This window comes from Schistocerca nitens, chromosome 7 (genome assembly GCF_023898315.1).
Source record: "Schistocerca nitens isolate TAMUIC-IGC-003100 chromosome 7, iqSchNite1.1, whole genome shotgun sequence".
Lineage (NCBI taxonomy): Eukaryota > Metazoa > Arthropoda > Insecta > Orthoptera > Acrididae > Schistocerca > Schistocerca nitens.
The window spans coordinates 90,789,835-90,811,916 of record NC_064620.1 but is presented as its reverse complement, the minus strand read 5'-3'; the positions used below and the strand labels follow the sequence as shown (position 1 = coordinate 90,811,916).

Sequence of the window (22,082 nt, the reverse complement as noted above, 5' to 3'; positions counted from 1 at the left end):
CAAAACGACCATCCATGGACTGGCGCCACGCTTCCTGTCCTCCTAAGAAAAAACTGAAAGCCGCACCCTCACCCATCGATGATCTTCTAGGACGGGTTATTCTATTTGGTGACCTCCCTCATAGTGCAAAGATCAATTCTGGAGTGTTCAGTTCAGTCGTCAGGAAAATGAAGAAACGACTTGAGCGTGTCTATCGCCATAAAAATGCAAATGTACTACTCCTTCTCCATGATAACATAAGGTCTCACACAAGTCTGCTCACTCGAGAGGAACTCTGAAAACTTCGTAGAACTGTTCTTCCCCATCCGCCCTACAGCTCGGATCTCGCACCCTCCGAGTCCCATTTGTTTAGCCTGATCAAGGATGCACTCTGCTGGAAGCAGTAAGTGGAAGATGGGAACGTTGCTGATGTAGCAGGATGTTGGCTCCGACATTGCCCTGTAGAGTGATACCATGCAAGCATACAGGCCCTTCCAGTAAGGTGGCGTAAGGCCATCCCATGGAAAGGAGATTGTGTTGGAAAAAGGTATTTATACTTAAAATAGTGGGGAATAATGTGGTGTATTGGAATTCCGAATACAACCAATCTGCTTTCATAAAACATGTGTTGCATTGCTTATTGAATGCCCGTCGTAGTTGTCCCCAAAGAATTGCGACCAATGTGTCCTGATTCTTCTTCATATATCTTGTGCCTCGGTCTGACACCAGAGCAGGACCAGCATGGTTATAAACGGATTTGACGTGGTTCATTTAATGGTTCGCAAGACGCATTTCGGGTCACCACCCCATTACCTCACCCGCCATCCCAGCTGTCTACATGTACCGTTATTCCTTTGACAGTGAGCGAAAGTTTTTCTAAATATTTGCGAATCGCGTAATTGAGGTATAACTTGGGTAGTGGTTCGGTATTCAGCTAGTGAGATGTAGAGAACAGCCTAAAAATCACATCCAGAGGGCCGCAAAACCGACCATCGTCGTTAATCCGCATGGTGGATTTGATCCGCAGCCGGAAACCCCCCCCTCCCCCCCTCCCCCCCCCCCGTCCTGGAAGCCTCGCTTTAACGTGCACGAATATCCGTGCGGTTGCCGACAAGGCTTGATTATTAACTTTAAAATGATCTTGTGGTGTGCAAAATTTATCCAGTATGCGGAACTGCAGCATGTGGTGTGGATCTTGCAGCTCGTTACACTTGCAAGGAAGATATGCTTCAACCAGTTGGAGGTTCCACTTCTGCTCGCTGATCTTGCACTGCAGCAATTCCAGACTCATCCCGTTCAAAGTTCGCCACTCTAGGTTGGAAGCTCGACCACCTTAATTATTCTAACCCGGCAGTTCATAAGATACCATGGCTCTGGGTCATCAACTGAAATGTTATGTCTTTATACGACGGGATGACGTGCACTACGTCAGACGGTCACGTGATATATCTTCAATGCTATACCGTACGGACACTCCAAACTCGGGTGTGTGGCGTCTTCTTGGAGCACCAGAGTCACGCTGCTGACCATGAAGTTTCCCCTTACTCTAAGCCGTCGCTTAATTGTGGCATAAAGGGTATTCGATAGAGTCGGACGTTGTGGATAACGATCTTGATAAAGACGACGAGCAGCTCTTCCATTACAGTGAGCTTCTCCATAAAGAAGGATTATGTCGGTGTATTCTGCAAACGTGTACTCCAGTACGTTGCTTTAACTCTCAAAGACACGTGAATGCTTTCGAACTAGGTCAGAGAAGTAGGATAGACATCAAATGCCATTAGCCGATCCGACGTAAACGCTCCCCACCATATCGACTTTGTAGCATACCTACTTAGCAGACATGTTTTCAGACGACTGTAGGACGCGAAAAGTACGCTTCCGAACATGGGTTCCTATTCAAAATATTGTGTACTAACTTCGCCCTACAAGTCCTAGAAGTTTGTAACGGGAATTTCCGAACACCCTATGTTGCTATTTTCTTGTCTTTCCGTGAACGTTTTTGTATTTCCTTCTTTCATCGATTGTTTGAAGTATTTCACCTGGTACCCAAGGTTCCTTCGGAGTTACCTTCCTTCTACTTATGTTTGTCTTTCCAACATCGGTGATTACTATTTTTAGAAATGTCCACTCCTCTTTAACTGAAATGCCTACTGTGCTCTTTCTTATCGGAGTATCGTCATTTTTAGCGAACTTCAAATATGTCTCATCATTCGTCAGTTCTTTACTGTCCCACTTCCTTCTGTACTCATAGTTCCGTACGATTCTCTTAAGCGTGAACAGTGTATGCTATTACTATCTGTAATTCATTGTAGAACTCAATTACGCTTTCTCGTCTTCTATTCCCGATACCATGCCCGTATTCTCCAGTAACTCTTTCTTCTGTTTCTTCCGATACAACTACATTCCAGTCTGCTATGGTTATTAGATTGTCATTTCCTTTCACCTACTGAATTATCCTTTGAATATCCTCAAATACTTTCCCTACCTCTTCATCATCTCCTTTCGAGTTCGCCATGTATTACTCAAATATTGTTGTCGGTATTCGTTTGGTATCAGTTCTCAGGAGAAATACCCCGTCACTGAACTGCTTGCAGTAATTCACTCTCTGCCCTACATTCATACTCATAACGAATCCGACTCAAGTTTTACTGTTTTCAGCTGTAGTTAATATGACCCTACATTCATGTGACCAGAGATCCTTTTCTTCTTTCTGTTCCACTTCACTGACTCCAACAATGTTCAAACTGCGTATTTGAATTTCTCTGTCAGGTTTTCTAGCTTCCTTACCACGTTCAAACTTTTGACATTCCATGTTCCGACTCGTAGAATATTACTTATTCATTGTTTATATCATCTTTTTCTCGTGGTCACATCCCCATTGGCAGTCCCCGCCCGGAGGTCCGAATTCGGGGACTAATTCGGACTCTTTTGCCTGTGGAGAGATCATCACTGCCCTTTTTCAATTAAAAGCCTCATGTTCAGTGTGTGCACCTTTGTTTCTTTAATCCAGTGGTTTCCATTGTCTTCCACATCCTCATGTCGTATATCATTACTGATTCTTTCATCTTTCAGGGGCTGGTTCCCACTACAAGAGGAAATGAAAGCCTCGAGCCTTTGGACAGCTTCTCTGCTCTCTTTGACAAAGCTGTTGGCAGAACGGGCGTGACTTGTGATGCCGGAAGTCTTCGGTGACCATTGCTGATGCTTTTTATTCAAAACTAGCGGCACCTTGTGGTGGTTCTTTTTGTGTTATGTATTTTGGATTTTATATGTTATGAGAAGTTGGATTTAATATTATCCTGTCTGATTCACAGCTGGAAAATTATTTGCATCATTGACTCAGTTATGGTACTTCTCGAAGTTTGTTTGCCAGACATGCTGTTTTTACATTAAAAGACACCACCAACACACAATATTCCGGATAAACTGCCGAATTATTTATTTAATTATTTTCGTTACGGTCATCTATGGGATACGTTTACACAACAACAGCTGCATAATTAGTTCTCTATTTTACTTTTGTGAACAGGCAATGCTGAGCAGATTGTCGCAATTTCCGTTACTTGGGGATCAAATAACTTACTGAAATATGATTTAATATTGGAAAAACTGATTACTTTTACTGTTTTAAAGGAAGAACCGCTAATCAAGAGAAATCTGCTACATTTAAATTTCTTTTTACTTGTCAAAATTAGCTGATATTAGATATTTATACGACTCTGGCCTGTTGTCATTTAGAACAATGGCGTTGACCTCTGCGGTAATGTTCCCCTGTAAAATTAGCGTAAATCATTGACATATATCATTTCATAAATATAGGAGTTGTTACAGAAAAAGATTAGCGACACTTTTCAGTAATATGTGATTCTATTTAGTCTAAATATTACATGAAACTCACATGTTTTCGTACCTTGTCACAAAAAGGCCTCTTACACTACCAAGAAACAAAACGGAAGTGTGTGCGATCCTTATTCAAAAGGAACAGAGATTACGATAACCAGTCGCAGATCATATTAGTTTATTACATAGTCTTTGCGATTTTTCTGCGGCAATATTTATTTCGTTTTGTCGTCAGTTTTGGTATATTTGAGAAATTCTTCAATATTATTTTTTTTTCACATTATGCGGCGTAGCGGCACTATCTGGCCACGCTTTTCTGTGGCTCAGTGCTTAAAACTTTCCTGTGTGCTGATAAAGTATCACTATTGTAAGAATTAGGTACCTAAAAACACGCCCGTATTAGAATTCAACGTTGTCTCAGAATTTCAAAGCAGTCGGTCAAGAACGTTTGGAGTTACACGATTTTGAACAAACGAACATTTATATTTTTCTTTTCATAGATTTAATCAATGGCTAGGATGCAGTTTGATTTCCACTCAAAGACGCTATCCCTAGACCACGGGTTGCGTAAAGCCGTTATTAAAACGTCAAAAATTTATTGTCAACAAAATACATCGACATTCAGGCAGCCAGCGTTGGCGTGGCCACCGGTCGAGTTCCGCCGCGGAATGCGCCGGTCAGCAAGCGGCATGCAGTCCAGCTGCACATTGTGCCAGCTACAGAGCGTCCGCGCCAAATGCGCTGCACACAGTTTGAGCGAGATGGTAACCAGGGCTGCCATGAGATCGTCGCAGGAAGGGTGTGCACCCATTCTGCTCAGAGTGCGTGAAATCATGCACAGAATTTCTGAGACCTCCCGATCGTAGAGAGTTCGTCATCATCGAAGCATGCCACAAGAATGGACGTGGTTGGCAGCAGTGGCACGCCCCCTCGATGGCGATCTGCTCCCAGAGTCTGCTAGTTTCTTTGACTTATTAGCCTTCTAACTGCTTTGATGTTGCCTGTCATGCATTCCTTTCCTGTCTGTCCTGCCTCTTAATCTCAGAGTAGCACTTGCAACCTAAGTGCTCAATTATTTTCTGCGTGTATTCCAGTCTCTGTCTTCCTCTACAGTTTTTACCGTCTACAGCTCCCTCTAGCCCCGTGGAAGTTATTTTCTAATGTCTTAACAGACGTCCTATCATCCTGCCCCTTCTTCTCATCAGTGTTCTCCCATATATTTCTTTCCTCACCGATTGTCTGGAGAACCTCCTCAGTCCTTACCTTATCAGCGAGTTGTGCTGCCTCTCGTGTTGATGCTGTTTGTAGGTCTCCGCCCTCTGCTGGAGGCCAGGCGGATCGTTTAGTTGGCATGGTTGTGGTTGTTTGTCTTCTTCTCGTGTTGACTGGCGCCACTCGGTTTCGCAAGCGTTGCCTGTCCACTAGTGGCAGCAGCGGCAATTAGCGATATGTAGTAACTGTTGTCGTATCTTTGGGCGACGTCGCTGTTTTTTCGGGTGGTGTGAGTGGGCCAGTTAGGTTGGGGACTCAGGAGTAGCCAGGTCAGCGCAGTGCGAGAACACGCCAGGACTGCTGGCGGCACGCGTGGACTGTTGGATGGAAGGGCTGTGGGCACATGGGTGCACGACCTCGCCGTAAACCAGATCCAGCAAGCTTTAAGATGAGTGCATTTCAATCCAAGTAGAGAAGCCTCCACCATTGTGATATCTCGCGAATCTCCAGTGAGTTTCGTTCGTCTTGCTGCTCGTAGTGTCGCCGAGGCGAAGTGCAGGGGTGATTCTTCTACATTGGTGGTAGTGGTACCTTTCTCGTTCTGGGCGCTCTAAACACAGTATTCTGGGGACATAGGGCAGACCACCGATTCCGACTTTGGCGTATTGTTCCATCGTTGCATTTGGTTTACTGGACATCAGGTAGCTTCAGCAATATTATCATTAGTCATTCGTTAGGATGTCACTAGTCAGAGCTACCATCTTGTGAAGTGAATGCAACTCTTGGCTGTCTATCTAATCACTCGCGAAAGCGTTTGTTGCCGGTCCTTCACAGTGTTCAATTCCTGGAGCACCGTCTGGATCAGTTTCTTGTTTTTTTTTAATTAACTTTTACTATTGTATTTGCTGTTTTACAATAGATTTCAATTTTTTTTATATTAATGCCGTTTCTGGCCTTCGGCCTTGATTGTGGTCATTTGCTTTAAAATTATAATTTGGTATTTTTATTTTCGTAGCAAGCCTTAAAGCCTTATTTACTGCCATGCCTGGCGTCAGATACCGTCTGCTGTGTTTGTGGCGACTTGGCTTCAAAAATGGTTCAAATGGCTCTGAGCACTATGGGACTCAACATCTTAGGTCATAACTCCCCTAGAACTTAGAACTACTTAAACCTAACTAACCTAAGGACATCACACACAGCCATGCCCGAGGCAGGATTCGAACCTGCGACCGTAGCAGTCCCGCGGTTCCGGACTGCAGCGCCAGAACCGCTAGACCACCGCAGCCGTCCCGTGGCGACTTGCCTTTAATATTTCAATACCTGTAATTTGTAAGCTGCAGCGTGTTTTAAGCAATTCTTAATTTATTGCCATTCTGGACGTGTAAGGCCTTCTGCCCGGATCACACTGGCTTGCTTTTAAAACATTATCTGTTGTATCTGGATTTAGTGGTGATTTGATAAATTGTAACTCACCGAAAATTCTATTATTTACACTGTTGTTTATTCCTTCATGAATAACGTGTGGTATTTTTTATTTATTGTTGAGTCTGGAATTACTGAATTAAAATAAATTGTGTGTAACTGTAAAAGGCAACCAATAGTAACTGATTACTGCCCCGTCTACAATCGTAACCGGATCCTGCCTTCCCTTGACTACCAGGTTTTAATCAGTCTACCCAATTTTCAACATTCTTCTGTAGCACCACGTCTCAAATGCTTCAATTTTCTTCTATTCCTGTTTTACGACAGTCCATGTTTTACTACCATACAACGCTCTGCTTCAGACATACATTCTCAGAAATTCCTTCCTCAAATTAAGGCCTATGTTTGATACCAGTAGACATCTTTTGGCCAGGAATGCCATTGTTGGCAGTGCTAGCGTGCTTTTTTATGTCTTCGTTTCTCCGTTCGTCATGCGTTGTCTTTCTGTCTAGGTAGCAGGATTCCTTAACTTTATTAGCTCCGTGACCACCAGTCCCGATGTTTAAGTTTCTCACTCTTCTCATTTCTGCTACTTCTCATACGTTTATCTTTCTTCGATATATTCTCAACTCATATTCTGTATTCAGTAGACTGTTTATTCCATTTAGCAGATCCTGTAATTCTTTTTCACTTTCACTGAGGATAGCAATGTCATCAGCGAATTTTACTATCGATATCCTTTCACCTTTAATTTTAATTCCACTTCTGAAACATTCCTGTGGTTCCGTCAGCGCTTCTTCGGCGTATAGAGTGAACAGCCTGACACCCTTTTTTCATCCGAGAATTTCCTTCTTGATCTTACAGTGTTACTGTTCCCTTTTGGCACCTGTACGTATTGTATATTATCTGTTTTCCCCTATAGCTTACCTCTATTTTTCTCAGCGTTTCGAACATCTTGCACCATTGGTCATTGTCACACGATTCTTCAAGGTCGACAAATCCTATGAAAGAGTCTTGATTTTTCTTCAGTCTTACTCTCACTATCAGCCGCAACGTCAAAACTGCCTCGGTGGAGCCTTTACATTTCCTAAATCCAAATTGATCATCATCTAACACATCATCAATTTTCTTTTCCATTCTTGTGTAGATTATTGTTGAGGACAATTTGGATGAATGAGCTATTAAGCTAGCTCTGCGATAATTCTCGCACTTGTCGGCTCTTGTTAGTCAGTAATCCAGGAGGCCTGCCGGATGGTGGTGTCTACAGCTCCCCATCGGCGTCATTCGGCAGTGGGCTGTGCAGTTCACGGCTTCTTATTCCTTCCAGGCAGTACTTCCTCTTCCATAGAAGATCGACGACGAGCAGACAATCAGAGCCACAACTAACATTGGCTTCCTCTCCCGGCTGTAAACTGAATTCAATCCCACCACAACAGAAGTAGTATTAATACACAACTGTCTCGGGCAGTAGCTATTTACAGAGAGGGAGAATGTTGACAAACACATGAGAAGCAAGTACGGGAGTTAATTGTGCTTTCGCGATCACTGACCGACTGTTATTTATATTTTTCAAGTTTCCTATTAAAAACCTTAATCTTGTTTCAGCTTTTCATTATGCCGCTGGTAATTGCACATTTTATTTCATTCTGTGTCACTCAGGCCTCACTTGCAGCAGTTATAATTATCTTTTAAGTCCCATGGCTATAGACGGTGAGGTGGTTCAATATTAGATTTGATAAACTGTTAGCTTAATTTTTTGCGATTCACTAATTTACTTTTTGCGTTCGACCTACTTACCTCTGCCTTCATAAAACGATATTATATAGTACCATGCAGCCTCCCACTTGTCTGTCAGCGTTTTCCTTGACAAATCAATGCGATTTGATGTAGATTACCACCGGTCATGATGCACGTGCACGTATTAGCACGTAGCTGTAGCAACTTCACGGAAGCTTCAAAACTCTTTGCTGCAACACCCTTCTACTTAATATTTTCGTAACGTAGCATTTTAATCAAGATTCAGCGTGTCAGTGACGAAATACTCACGCAAATCAAACGAACTGTGTGAGTGAAAGTGGAGTGCTGAGGAATCTTTGCGCCTGTATATATGAATAGCTTACTAAAAGTTTTGCAAAATTCTCCTGAGTAACAGATTTTCTACTCCACGTAAATGATCCAGGGTGTCCAATGAGGACTCCCTGATTTTAAAAATAAATAGATGGAAACAAAGATCCTAAGAAGAAAATAACAAACCATAGATTTACTTTGAAAGCTCTGAGAATGTGATACAGGTTTCTAAGTAGTAGTTATAAAAGCTGCTAATAGATGCCGCTCTAATCGCAATATGAAGTGTGTACAAATAGTTTACTGAATCACATAGCGATCAGTTTCACCGTTCAGATATGAAAGGAAGTTGACCTTAACGAAGAAAGACATTTAAATAACGTATTTCATTAAACAGAGTGTGCTTCTCGTTATGGAATATCATAGTTTAGAGCATTGTTTTGCGGCAGAAAAATGTGTTTTTCTAACAGTCTTTAATGTTCCCGATCCGAAAACCATTCGCAAGCTCTTCCCCAAGTTTGGACAGCCAGTGTGGTTGATGATCTAGTGAAGAATGTTGGCCCCATGCCAAGTGTAGTTTCCTACAAAAATGTCGCCAGCGATTCTGGTCTTATTCAACAGTATCCCAGGGAATCGGTTCAAAAAATTTCCGTTCAAAATACAACGTCACTAAATGAAACTGTACTTGCTATGCGATAAATGTTGATTTTACGAACTACACTACTGGCCATTAAAATTGCTACACCAAGAAGAAATGCAGATGATAAACGGCTATTCATTGGACAAATATATTTTACTAGAACAGACATGTGATTACATTTTCACGCGATTTGGGTGCATAGATCCTGAGAAATCGGTACCCAGAACACCCACCTCTGGCCATAATAACGGCCTTGATACGCCTGGGCATTGAGTCAAACCAGTTTAGGATTTGGCGGCACCTTCTCTATTACTAGTACGTGCGTGTGCAGAACTGAATGTCTGGAACTTCAGTTTGGCGTTTTAGTTTTTATTGGTGAACTATTACTGTTTAACCAGTCACTGCCACTCGGCTCCACCCGTACAAATATTGATACAATTACTCCAACCGGGATGGTTTATTAAGAAAAATTGTTAAACAGTTGGCAGCAATGTAAACATAAACGAGTCTTGTTTACGTCGATATCGTATAATTATCGGCCACATAGCCAGTTGACTCATCCTATTGCTGAAGTCGACAGACTAGTTCTTGTGTGATACAGCCTGCGTCATCGTTAACTGGGCACAAAACAGTGTCGTCCAAAAGCAGCACTGAAGAAAGATGCTCAGCAGCTTTTTCATGGAGCATACATCGTGTTACGTCTGTCACACATGTTTTCTTGTTTTAAATTCTCAACGATAGTGTGCATTTCGCCCGCTTGTACAGTGCGGTATCTAGCAAAATACGATGCCTCTGTAGTGTTTCCATAAACAGTTTGGGTCTAATACGTCGTAGATTTTTGACTTTTTGGTAGTTGTTCTTTCTTACGTACAAAAAATTCTTCATTCTTTTCTTTGCAAGCGGTGTGTTTAGTTTCTAAGTGTCAATGCATCTTATCAGGTAGCATGGAACTATTTGAAAGTACCTTGCTGCGTAAAATGCACAGAGGTGAGTCTTTAGAACCGAAAAATCCGAGATTGAGGTAAGTTTCGCCGTACTTTCTTTTTTTCACTCACAGTGAATCATTAGAAATCTTACTGCTTGGAACTATTAAGCGTGAGGTCGTTACGTCACCTTCTTGCATGTCTTTGACTTGATAGGAAATATTTGCTCCGTACTAGTTTATAATATTAAGAGTTTAATTTTACAATGTGACAAACATAGAACAAAATCCCCTCAGGATACTGAATTTTACATCTGCAGTCAATAACAAACACGAATGAAATATTCTGCAGTCCAAGAGCGGTGCGCGGATTTGCGATGTCATACTGGATTGTGCACTGCGTTTCAAACTCGAGTAGAAACTGTACTCCGTGTTGCAAGGCGCGGTTTTATATAGCCCTGGGCGGTTAAACATAGACTGCAAAGCGACGAAATCCTTCTAGGCGCTGCGAGATGTTTCTGAATGAAAGAGACACGGAGGGAGGGCAGTGGAATGTTCACAGCGTGCACATACGAGACCAGCGAGAGTGAGAGAGGAGAGAGAGAGAGGGGGGGGAGGGGGGCTGAAGGAGAAAGCGTCAGCAAGGCCGCTCCGTACTTGCGTAGCGATAAGTATCGAGTCGTCACATACTTACTCGTACAAGCCAATCTCTTTTATTTGCTGTTTTCATCGTAGCATTATTGTAGATTTATTAAGCTGTTTGTCAACTCAATTTCGGCCATACGTACTGAGAGAAAAAAATAACACTTTTATTAAACTAACACTTATATGGTATTTTTAAGATTAGTCTTTTTCAGTGTGCAAGAAGTTTTGATATTCTTTGTCCTTTAGGATGATATTATTTTGACGGAGCCCTCACAGAGGCCTTGCGACGTCCTGGACCTCCGAGGAGCACGATTTTAGAATCGCTGCTGTACAAAATCGTCTGTTAGCAGCTTTTGTACCTAGTGTTTTGAAAGGATTTCGTATGAAATATACATACGATCTGTTGCATACTTTTAGTGACCTTTGTTTTCTTGTTATTTAATTTTAAGGGAAGTGAGTCCTTTTTTGGGCACCGTCTAGCAATGTGTAATGTCTCCAGGAGAACAGTGGTCAAAATAAACATTACATATTGCTTCATTGTCGATACTGAACATAGTAGGAAATAAAACTGGTGTCTTTCTGTCACGTAAAATCATAAAACAATCAAAATAAAGAAGATAAACACATTTACAATCGATAAACACAAACAATAACAAAAACAATACCTTACAAAAGGGAACAAACTGGTGACACTTTTGAATGCGGTTAAGCATACTCCTTGCCAAATTATCGAAATAAAACTGTGGGAAATTTTCCATTCCTTCACAGTGACCGCTGTGATGGCCTGCAATGTCTCTGACAGGACAAGACGATTCCAAATCGGTCGTTTTAGCATGGTACACGCATTCTGAAAGCCGCTGGGATCTCTAGAATATGGAGGCCGTTTCATCCCATTGATTCTGTGCTCCATTAGAAAGGTGTTAATAAGATTGTGATGATGGGGACAAGCGTTGTCCATCAGCGTCAATACCACTCGAATATATTCACCAAATCGAGTCACAGCCCGTGTAGGAATGTCGTCTAGACACTTCACACCATTCATTATCCCAAGTATTGGCACAAAGGTTGCCCTACCGCAATAAATGATGCCACCCCAAAACGTTCTTGTGTGTACATCCTTCTGATTGGGGGTTTGAGCGACTAGGGCCGCTCACTTATGTCATAACTGGAACACCTACATCTGACCTTACGTCGTTATTTATCATACTGTTACCAGTTTCGGTGCTTCATCGGTGGCCAACATCTGAGAAATGGTTTCAAAAAATTGTTCAAATGGCTCTAAGTACTGTGGGGCTTAACATCTAAGGTCATCAGTCCCCTAGACTTAGAACTACTTAAACCTAACTAACCTAAGGACATCACACACATCCATGCCCGAGGCAGGATTCGAACCTACGACCGTAGCAGCAGCGCGGTTCCGGACTGAAGTGCCTAGAACCGCTCGGCCACAGCGGCCAGCGAGAAATGGGTTTCGCCGACTACCTGTAACAACGATGTTAGAGAGACAACATCGCTGTGACACAATATCGTTGTCACACGTAGTCTGCGCAAAGCAGTTAATAGATATTGGCCACTGGTGAATGGCCTATACGACTGGAGTTAATCCTCTCAGCATCAATTAAGACCTGAAGATGGTGTACTGAAGCCTCGAAACTGACTGTCATATAATAAAAAACATCGTAAGGACGACTGTAGGTGATCCATTTTACGGTATTCTACATTATGGTGTAAAAGTTGTCCTAGTTGCCTCCACAATCGAATCAGGTTGAAGACTGACAGGAGTCTCTACAGAAAAGGGCGTTGTGTCCCACTGATGCTTAGTCCACAAAGAGTGCTTTCATGTTCATGTGATATGAGCCCCTCTTTGAACCCAATTTAGAGGAGGAGCCTTGAGTGGCCTTCTGACACGTAATATCTCCTCATGGAGCCTCTTTCGTATCGTCTGTGCCGACACGGACACTCCTGTAGCTGTTTGGAACTACCGCTTCGACGCGTAGCATTTTGTCGACGGTTTCTGCTTCTTCTTATACGCAGATACCAGTCCTGCACAGCTGTTGGTTTTCTTCTGCGGTCTCTTTTGTGACGATCCTCAACTTATCTTATCGCTAGGAACTTATTCGAGATTGTAGAAACATCACTTCGACTCACAGCGGCATTCGCTGCGACGTTCACCCGTCTCATTCCCTGCTCCATTAGAGTGACTTGGCGGAGCATCTCATAGTAAGTTATTGTCCTGCGAACCATTCTAAAGTAACACAACCTTCGGAATGACATGCTGCAAAAGTGTTGCAATGTCTACATAGACATAGGCCGTACAAACTGACACGGTAGAAATATTGTCTGTTTCCGCCAGAATTACATTACAAACAAACCAATGTATTGATATCATAACGTGTTTCTGGATCACAATGTTCAATATTAAAGTTTCAGCAATATGCAAAATTTATTTTTTTGTCTTGACAGCTCTTAAGAGCCCGGTGACTCATTTCATGACACATAGGGGCATGATGGAATTAATTTTGTACTTTTTCGAAAGGAATACTGTGTACTGTAAGTGCTTACTCCTAAACTTTCTCACCATGTATGTATCTGATTAATGTGCACTGCCCTGTGTGCCTTTGGTAGACACTAACTAGCACGAAGCATCGCTTTGTCCTTTGTTGTTGTGCACTCGCACTTGACAGCTCGCCCGCCGGCAGGTACATCAAGCTGTCGAGCCCTCGCCTCAACAACATGGCGGTGGTGGGCTGCATCCTCGTGTACACGGCCGTCATCCTGCTGGGCCTGGACCACGCCACGCTGCCCGCCAGCACGCACTTCCCCGCCGTCTGCACGGTAGGCAGCCCGCCGCACGCAGCGCCGCTGCACGCACGCTGACACGTCAGGCGCTGCGCTGGCCGCAAGTAGCCAGTTCAGGCCGGTTATAATTAAAAAGCGGTTACTCACGGAAGTCCATTGTGAGCTCTAATTATCATACGGCATAGAAACTTGGTAAATATGTTAATACGTTAATATGAAACCGCTTTACGCTGGAAAAAAAAAAAATTAGTTCCAATTTTTACTACCAGGTGCAAATTTGACGCTGTACATCATCCCGTCGACATCATTGGTGCTGATATTGGGGAAAACGCAAAAGTGACAACTAATAATAAAATCACCAATAGGCGTTACTCAATTGTTTGACTGTTTATGCCTATGTCCTGTTCGTAAACCATTACATGTGAAAACATTTCTGTACCTCTATATTGCATTTACCGTACCAGGATTCAACCTAGTGTCACAAATTTGGACTAATTTTTTCCATCGTAAATCGGTTCCACATTAATGCATTACAATATCCACCAAGTTTCGCTGCAGTACGATAATTACAGCCCACACCAGACGACTATGAGTAGCTACACTTTATAATTATAGCCACCTGAAGTCAAAGCATGTCTCCATAAACTCGACAAAGTCTCGACACTTTTTCTCAGCACAAGAAGCTCGAATCTTATTTCGCTGCTAGGAGGCACACTGAGAATTAAGATAGTTTTTCATTTCACTCTGTAGGGCAATGGACCCAGTCTGAAACAATCGCTTGGGTCTTTATATAGTGCCATATGAAACGGCACACAATGCACTTCATTACAGCCATGTCGTAGGTTGATGTGAATGAGAGGAAATTTCAGTACTGAACAGTACTTCTGCATCTTGATAGCAACACTGCCTGACACGAAATGTAAAGCAGCCATAAGTCGAGGAGAAAACGAAATGAAATTTCACCAGCTGAGATGGTTTGTGATGTTACTGCAGTGATAACAAAATCGGGACTTGGTAGATTAATCTGCCACGAGTAATGAGTATGATGGGCAAACATCTATTAGGCGCACTACGAATGTAGTGGTGTGGACATGTTGGGAATGTGGATCTCACGGGGAGCGTGCAAGGGATAAGTCCCTGCGGACGCATTATCCTCTGTACCCGCGGTGGCTCAGATGTGCAGTCTGCTTTAGGCGGTGGCGCGGCACGGACCTGCTGTCCCGGCCGCGGGCGCGCGTGGACGAGGAAGTGTTTACACCGCCGGTACTCGCGTGTGTTGTTGTCTGACTCGATCGCCATGGCACACAATTTTCGAAAGACTACGCTCCAATCTACGTTCGACAACGAATTTGCCAGACCCAAAGCTTTCGAAATAGAGCGTTTCTTGAGGGAAGAAGTTCGTTTACCTGCTGCAGACATAATTGGAATACACCTGTCCATTGTAAGCAGTACAATGTACGTAAAGATGACCGATGAAGATGCGTGTGAAAGAACTCTCTCCGCTGCTCAAAGAGGATTTAAATTTCGACACTCTGATGGCCATATCAGCGATGTAACAGTAACTCCTTCAGGATTGGGTGTGAGGGTCATTCGGATCTTTGAATTGCCGTTTGAGGTGCCAGAATCGATGGTTACTGAATCGCTGCGACCATATGGAACGGTACTTAGTCATACGCCTGAACGCTGGGCAAGTTTTAGTACCTATCCTGTGCTAAACGGCGTGCGACAGGTGCGGATCGTCCTTAATAAACATATCCCGTCTTATTTATACAATGGCGGATGTCGAGCTATTGTGATCTACGATGGCCAGCCACGCACCTGTTCTGGCTGTGGTGGAGAAGGACATATCCGCTCGGAGTGCATACAACGCCGCGTCGTGCAACTGCCACATGGAGAAGCGTCACAGCGAGAAGTTTCTACGCAACTGCCAGTGACGTACGTGTCGGTGGCCCGCCGGGAGGTGTTGCCAAGTTCGGAGCGTGACAAGGACGTGTTTATGCAAGAGCAGACCTAGTTACGGGAGCATGGAAGTGACTCGGAGAATGTCCCTACACCCACGTCACGTCAGTTGAGGGAGGAACATTCCGAAAACTCACATGTAGCACGCGGCGTGGAAGTAGAGATCGAGACAGTGGCGCCGGCAACGGACCAACGAACGATCGATGAACACAGTGAGGCAGCAGAGGGCAGGGCACGCAAACAGCGATCGCCGAAGCGTCGCAAAAAGCGTCGCCAAAGTTCCGGTGACAAGTCCCCCCCTAGCCCAGGGGACACGGAAGGTATCCTAGCCGAAGAACTGTCTGACACAGAACACGTGCTTTTAGAGGACGCTGACAGGATTCCGTCAGATGGTGACCGGATGTCCTGCCTTTCAGATGGTCACTCTTCATTGACACCGACTGACCCAGCGCTGCCGACGAAGGAGTCAGGGACACCATTGTCCCGGCAGCCACGTCGAAATACATCAGAGGACGTTTCTCGGATGGATGACCACTGCGACTGGGCGGAACCAGTCGAAGACATACAGGAATTGCCACCCCCAAATGATGACCACTCACCTACAGGATGCACATCACGGAACGACAACAAAGGAGGGCAGCCCGTTGGCGGGCACACCTCTGTGCACGAATAGTGGACTACAGCCTTTGGAGTTCTCAATGACATGACACGAGCATGACAACGACAACGAACCAAGCATATAAGGTGGGCACCGTGAACATTAACACCACACGTTCGTTAGCAAAGATGCAACTTCTCCGGGATATGATTTACGCCACAGACGTTGATATTCTGCTGATGCAGGAAACCTGCAATGCTGCTTTTCCCGACGTGCATGGATACAACACTTACCTAGCGCCGACTCCAGATGGAGGACGTGGCACAGCGATACTAGTCAGGGAAGGGATTCCGATGTGTGACCTCGATTACCTTCCTTCGGCTCGGGGTTTGGCTATGACCGTGAACGGCATTCGTATCGTCAACATCTCTGCAACCTCCGGATCTGACAGTCGACAGGCGCGTGCACGATTCTACTCGGAGGAGATTGCCCTCCTATTCCGTGGGAGGTATGACCACATCTTGGTAGGGGGGGATATTAACTGCGTACTCACACCGAAGGATCAAACACCTAATTTCAGCTCCTGCCACGCATTGAACACGATCTGCCGGGACATGGCCCTTATGGACACGTGGGAAAAGATCCATGGGCAGCGAGAGGGTTACACATATTTTACTAGCCACTCGGCGAGCAGGCTGGATCGGATTTATGTTTCTGACGGATTAAGAGATCACGTGTTGGCTGCTGAACGTTGGCCCACAGCTTTTACGGATCACCTTGCATATTTATGCACGTTAACCCTCCAACAGCAGCGGGTCTGGCGAAGTCGTAGTTCCTGGAAACTTAATTCATCCTTATTGGTGGATCTCGAATGTCGCCAGCGGATCGAAGAAACATGGCAGACTTGCACTCGCCGTCTGCCGCTGCACCGTACGGTTCTTTCGTGGTGGCTGCAGTGTACAAAACCGGCGATACGAAGAGCTCTCATAACGTATGGCAAGGAAAAAGCGAAATCGCTCCGAGATACAGTTGATTATTACTACATGGTGCTCCGCGACCTGTCCTCCAGGGCCCCATCGCCCGAGCGTCAAGCGGAAGTCCATCGCATTCTGGCCTGCATTTTATCGATCACGAGACGTCGACTGGAGGGACTTTCGATCCGTGCTCGGTCCTTGGACAACGTCGATGGAGAACGTATTGGCATGCATCATGTGTCCAAGGGACATGCGCGTAATCGCCGATCCCTAATCACAGTGCTCCATGATGACGATGGTCGGCCCTTGACATCACAACAGGACATTGCTGCTGAGTTTCTGGAGCATTACCGCCTCCTTTTCACTGGGACGCCGACGGACAATCTGACAGGAGAAGAAATTTTGCGACAGATGCAAACGGAGGTGGATGGTCCGGATGCAGAGGCGCTATTGGAACCCCTAACGGAAGACGACATCCGGGGCGCACTCGCGAAGGGTGCGGTGCATAAATCCCCTGGGCCAGATGGGTTGACACTCGAATTTTATCGCGCATTTGTGGATTTAATGATGTCCCAGTTGGTATTGATATATAATGAGCTATTGAGCCCTGACACAGACGTTCCGTCGCAGTTCATGGCGGGACTGCTCATACCAATACCGAAATCGACAGCGAGTGACAATTTAGACCTCTCACGATGCTCAATACTGACTATAAGATCTTTGCGCGAATGTTGGCGGCAAGGCTCAAGACTGTAATATCCAAGACAATACCACCAGACCAGGCTTGTCTAGGGGTTCGGAGCGACATACATTCTATCCTCGGCGAATACCGTGACGTAATTTCCCTGACGGAAGTTTGTCGCATGCGAGCGGCGTTCGTATCGGTGGATTTTCATCGTGCCTTTGACAGGATCAACCATGATTTCCTTGACCATGCGACGCATGGCGATACCACTGGATTTTATTACCGTCCTCATGCGCCTCCTTCGCGGCGCTTCTTCGACGGTGAGAGTCAATGGCAGGGAGGTAGGAACGATTCCTGTTTGCAGCTCAGTTAAGCAAGGATGTTCCTTGTCGATGATACTGTTTACAATAGCGCTCTAACCATTGATGCAGACTCTTAGACGGACTCTAACAGGCGTCCGACTCCGTGCGAGCTCCTTCACGTGTCGTGCATATGCCGACGACTTGATGATACTCGTCCGGTCGGAGAACGAAGTAAGTCAGGTGGTTACCCTTCTTACTACGTACGGAGTAGCTACGGGAAGCAGGGTCAACATGAATAAAACCAAGATCATGCACATCGGTCGAGGGCTGGACGCTCTGCACAGTCCGTTTACGACGGTGGACATCTTGCGACGCTTTGGTGTGTTGTTCACCCGATCGCTACGGCAATCAGCGGCGGCGAGCTATCGACGTCTCCTCCAGAACGTCCGACTGCACATACGCAACAATTCACTCCGAACGCACGACCTGTTCCAAAGGGTGGACTACACTAATGTTCACCTGGCCTCGCGACTGCCGCACCTGGCACAGGTACTGCCAATGCCACATGGTATTGCCGACAGATTAATGGCGGCCTTTGGATACTATGTCAGCCAAGGAATGTTGTTTAAGATCAAATACGAGACTTTGACTCTCCCACACCATTCAGGAGGACTTAACCTCACGGATGTGCGGAACAAGGCTCTAGCTCTATACCTGCGAGCGACGCTACGCACTTGGAACCAACGGCAACACGCCATCACGTCGGCCATCCTGGATGTGCTTCTTCCGACGTCTTTTGAACCACCACGCACCGATGACACTTTATTTTTCCCTGACGCTGTCTTTTTCCCCTCACGAAAAACTTCGGCAATCCGATGGATTGGAAGACACGCATCGCACTACGTGCTCTCGCGGACCTTGATATCGGGCATGGACTATTGGCATTATCTACTAGAACAACACGAAATCATCCGACGCCACTCTAAATATAAAACGCATTTTGCGAACTTTCTAGGCAGCATGTTTCATAACCCCCCCGAAGCGGTGGGGAGTCCCAGGTTACGACGCGCGATTTTTTGTTGATTTTATTTATGTACAGTTACAGATACCTTCTACAAGAATCCCCACTACCCGTGAGATATATCGATACTTGCGGCGTCATCATGGCAGCAATGTTGTCGAACTTCAATACCCAACACGAAACAGGCGACAGATTTGGCGAGCTGTCCATACACCTCTCCTCACCACAGCAGCGCGATCGTCATGTTATACACTAATCAACCACAAGACAGTCAACCGCCAACGATTATACGACATTCGCATGGTAGACTCCCCGCTCTGCCTTATATGTGGCATGGAGGACACCGTCGAACATTCTCTGCGGTGCGGTGAGGCAGAGGATGTTTGGCGGCTGACGCAACGCATCATGGCACTCCTCCGACGCGCGGACGAATCCACGATCACGATGGACGCTTTATGTTTCCCTGACGCTGTCTTTTTCCCCACACAAAAAACATCGGCAATCCGCTGGATTGGAGGACACGCATCGCTCTACGTGCTCTCCTCACCAGAGCAGCGCGATCGTCATGGTATACACTAATCAACCGCAAGACAGTCAACTGCCAACGATTGTACGACATTCGCATGGTAGATTCCCCGCTCTGCCTTATATGTGGCATGCAGGACACCGACGAACATTCTCAGCAGTGCGGTGGGGCAAAGGATGTCTGGCGGCTGACGCAACGCATCATGGCCCTCCTCCGACGCACCGATGACACTTTATTTTTCCCTGACGCTGTCTTTTTCCCCTCACAAAAAACTTCGGCAATCCGATGGATTGGAAGACACGCATCGCACTACGTGCTCTCGCGGACCTTGATATCGGGCATGGACTATTGGCATTATCTACTAGAACAACACGAAATCATCCGACGCCACTCTAAATATAAAACGCATTTTGCGAACTTTCTAGGCAGCATATTTCATAACCCCCCCGAAGCGGTGGGGAGTCCCAGGTTTACGTTGTTTCGAGGGATAGGATTTACTCCCAGTGAAGTGACGAGGATGTCACATCAGCCCTATATTTCTTTCCCTTCTTTTTTTATATATGATTTTTCTTTTGGGACATTGAAATTAAATGAATAAATAAAGTATTATTGTTACTAACAAAGAAACTACAATGCGCAATGTTTCCTTCCTATTGCCTCTCCCTTATGTATTCTGTCAGAAGACGGGGTCACGGTGGCCAGGCCTCCAAGTACGACCCCTGCTCACTCTGCCCCCTGACTGTCATCAATTCTGTCATTACCTTACATTAAAAAAAAGATGGATACAGCGTCTGCGATGTAAGCAGGAGATCCCGGGTTCGAGTCCCGGTCGGGGCACATATTTTCAACATGTCCTCAATGAAGTACATCAACGCCTGTTTGCAGCTACGGTGTCCATTTAATTATCATTTCATTTACTCTCCAAAATACTTGAAGAAAGGATATTATCCCGAGGTCGCTGCCAGACTAGCTGATGATGGTCAGCTGGGGTAGAGCAGAACTGCGGTTCAACGCTGAATACAGAGTGAAGCCATTCATCAACCGTCCATGCTATCTGGGCATGGTACCATTTCAAATACAGTCTTTCGTGTTGTGGTGTTAACGGTAGCTTACGCATGGGGCGGTGATTTTAGAGTCCAGCTGCAGTAACTATCCAACCAATTGCTCGAGATGGCTCAGAATGTTGTAGGGAGTACCTTACTTGTTCTCGGATGTGTGAGAAAGTTACAGAATTTTTGGTGCACAATATGGCTATCATGTCTTATCAAACTTGGGAGACCAGAACCTTGATCACGAGTACGTCTGACGTCACATTATCAGGTACTGTCACACTCGAATGGCCCACAAGGTTTGGTGTTGCACGATTCGATCAGCCGGCCAAATGGAGACTCACAATCAGACTCATTTGAAACTAAGTAAGGAAGTGACAATGAAGTCTCACATGAATACACAGCACCTCCGTGTCCTTCACTATTCAGGGCCCTGGTATACCCTACCAGGCCTAGAAACAATATCAATCATGATCAACACTTATGCACTCTGCTGACATTTCTGCACGTCACAAAGGATTACAACTCTGATTGTTTAGCCACCTTCCGATGGTGTGCACGAATGCGCGGATGTATACTGAAATCCGACCACGTCTTGGATGCTTTACTGTCTTTCTCAGGCTGTGTATTTGTACTTTTAACTAATTGCAAAAGCCAAGTATCCGTGCCATATCAAACTGAAACGACTAATCGTTGATTATATCTCACACACCTACACAATTGTGGAGATGTTGATTGCGCCGTTTCACACACGGCTCCAAATTGTCCCAGACATGTTCCACGAGACTAAGATAAGGTGACTTAGCGGACTAACTGAGTTTCGATAAGGTACCAGAGTGGGTTGTGAAACCAGAGGTTGATGCATGCAGCCCTGTGAACACAGCGTTTGTCATCTCCGAAAACGGGAGCGTTCACATCATGCACATCATGATGAGAATCGCGCAGTCATACCATCATTTGATCATCAGACAGATTCCCGTATGGACTACACAGGAATAAGCGTAACTGACGTAGATAAAGAACTGAAAGCATTGAAAGCAAATAAACCATCAGGTCCAGACAGAATCCCAGCATAAAGTCCCAAGCGACTGGGAAAAAGCGCATCTAACTCTAGAATATAAGAAGGGTAAGAGAACAGACCCGCAAAATTACAGACCAATATCGCTAACTTCTGTTTTCTGTAGAATCCTAGAACATATTCTCATTTAGGATATAATAAACTTTCTTAAGGCCGAGAAGCTTATGTCCTCGAATCAGCATGATTTTAGAAAGCATTGCTCGTGCGGAACTCAGCTTGCCCTTTTCTCACATGACACACGGAGAACATTGGATGAAGGGCAACAGGCAAATTCCATATTTCTAGATTTCCAGAAAGAAGTTGACACGGTGCCTCATTGCAGGCTGTTAACGAAGGTACGAGCATCTGCAATATGTTCACAGATATG

At 45.1% G+C, this 22,082-nt stretch overlaps 1 protein-coding gene across 1 annotated transcript in view; it reads left to right on the top strand.

Annotated features, from left to right (window-relative positions):
- The window catches only part of LOC126195486 (gamma-aminobutyric acid type B receptor subunit 2-like), a 367,244-nt gene that overhangs the window by 200,687 nt on the left and 144,475 nt on the right, over positions 1 to 22,082 (top strand). The window contains exon 9 of the mRNA XM_049934114.1: positions 13,424 to 13,559. Within this exon, the coding sequence (XP_049790071.1) occupies positions 13,424 to 13,559 (136 nt within the window). The remainder of the gene's footprint in view (positions 1 to 13,423; positions 13,560 to 22,082) is intronic.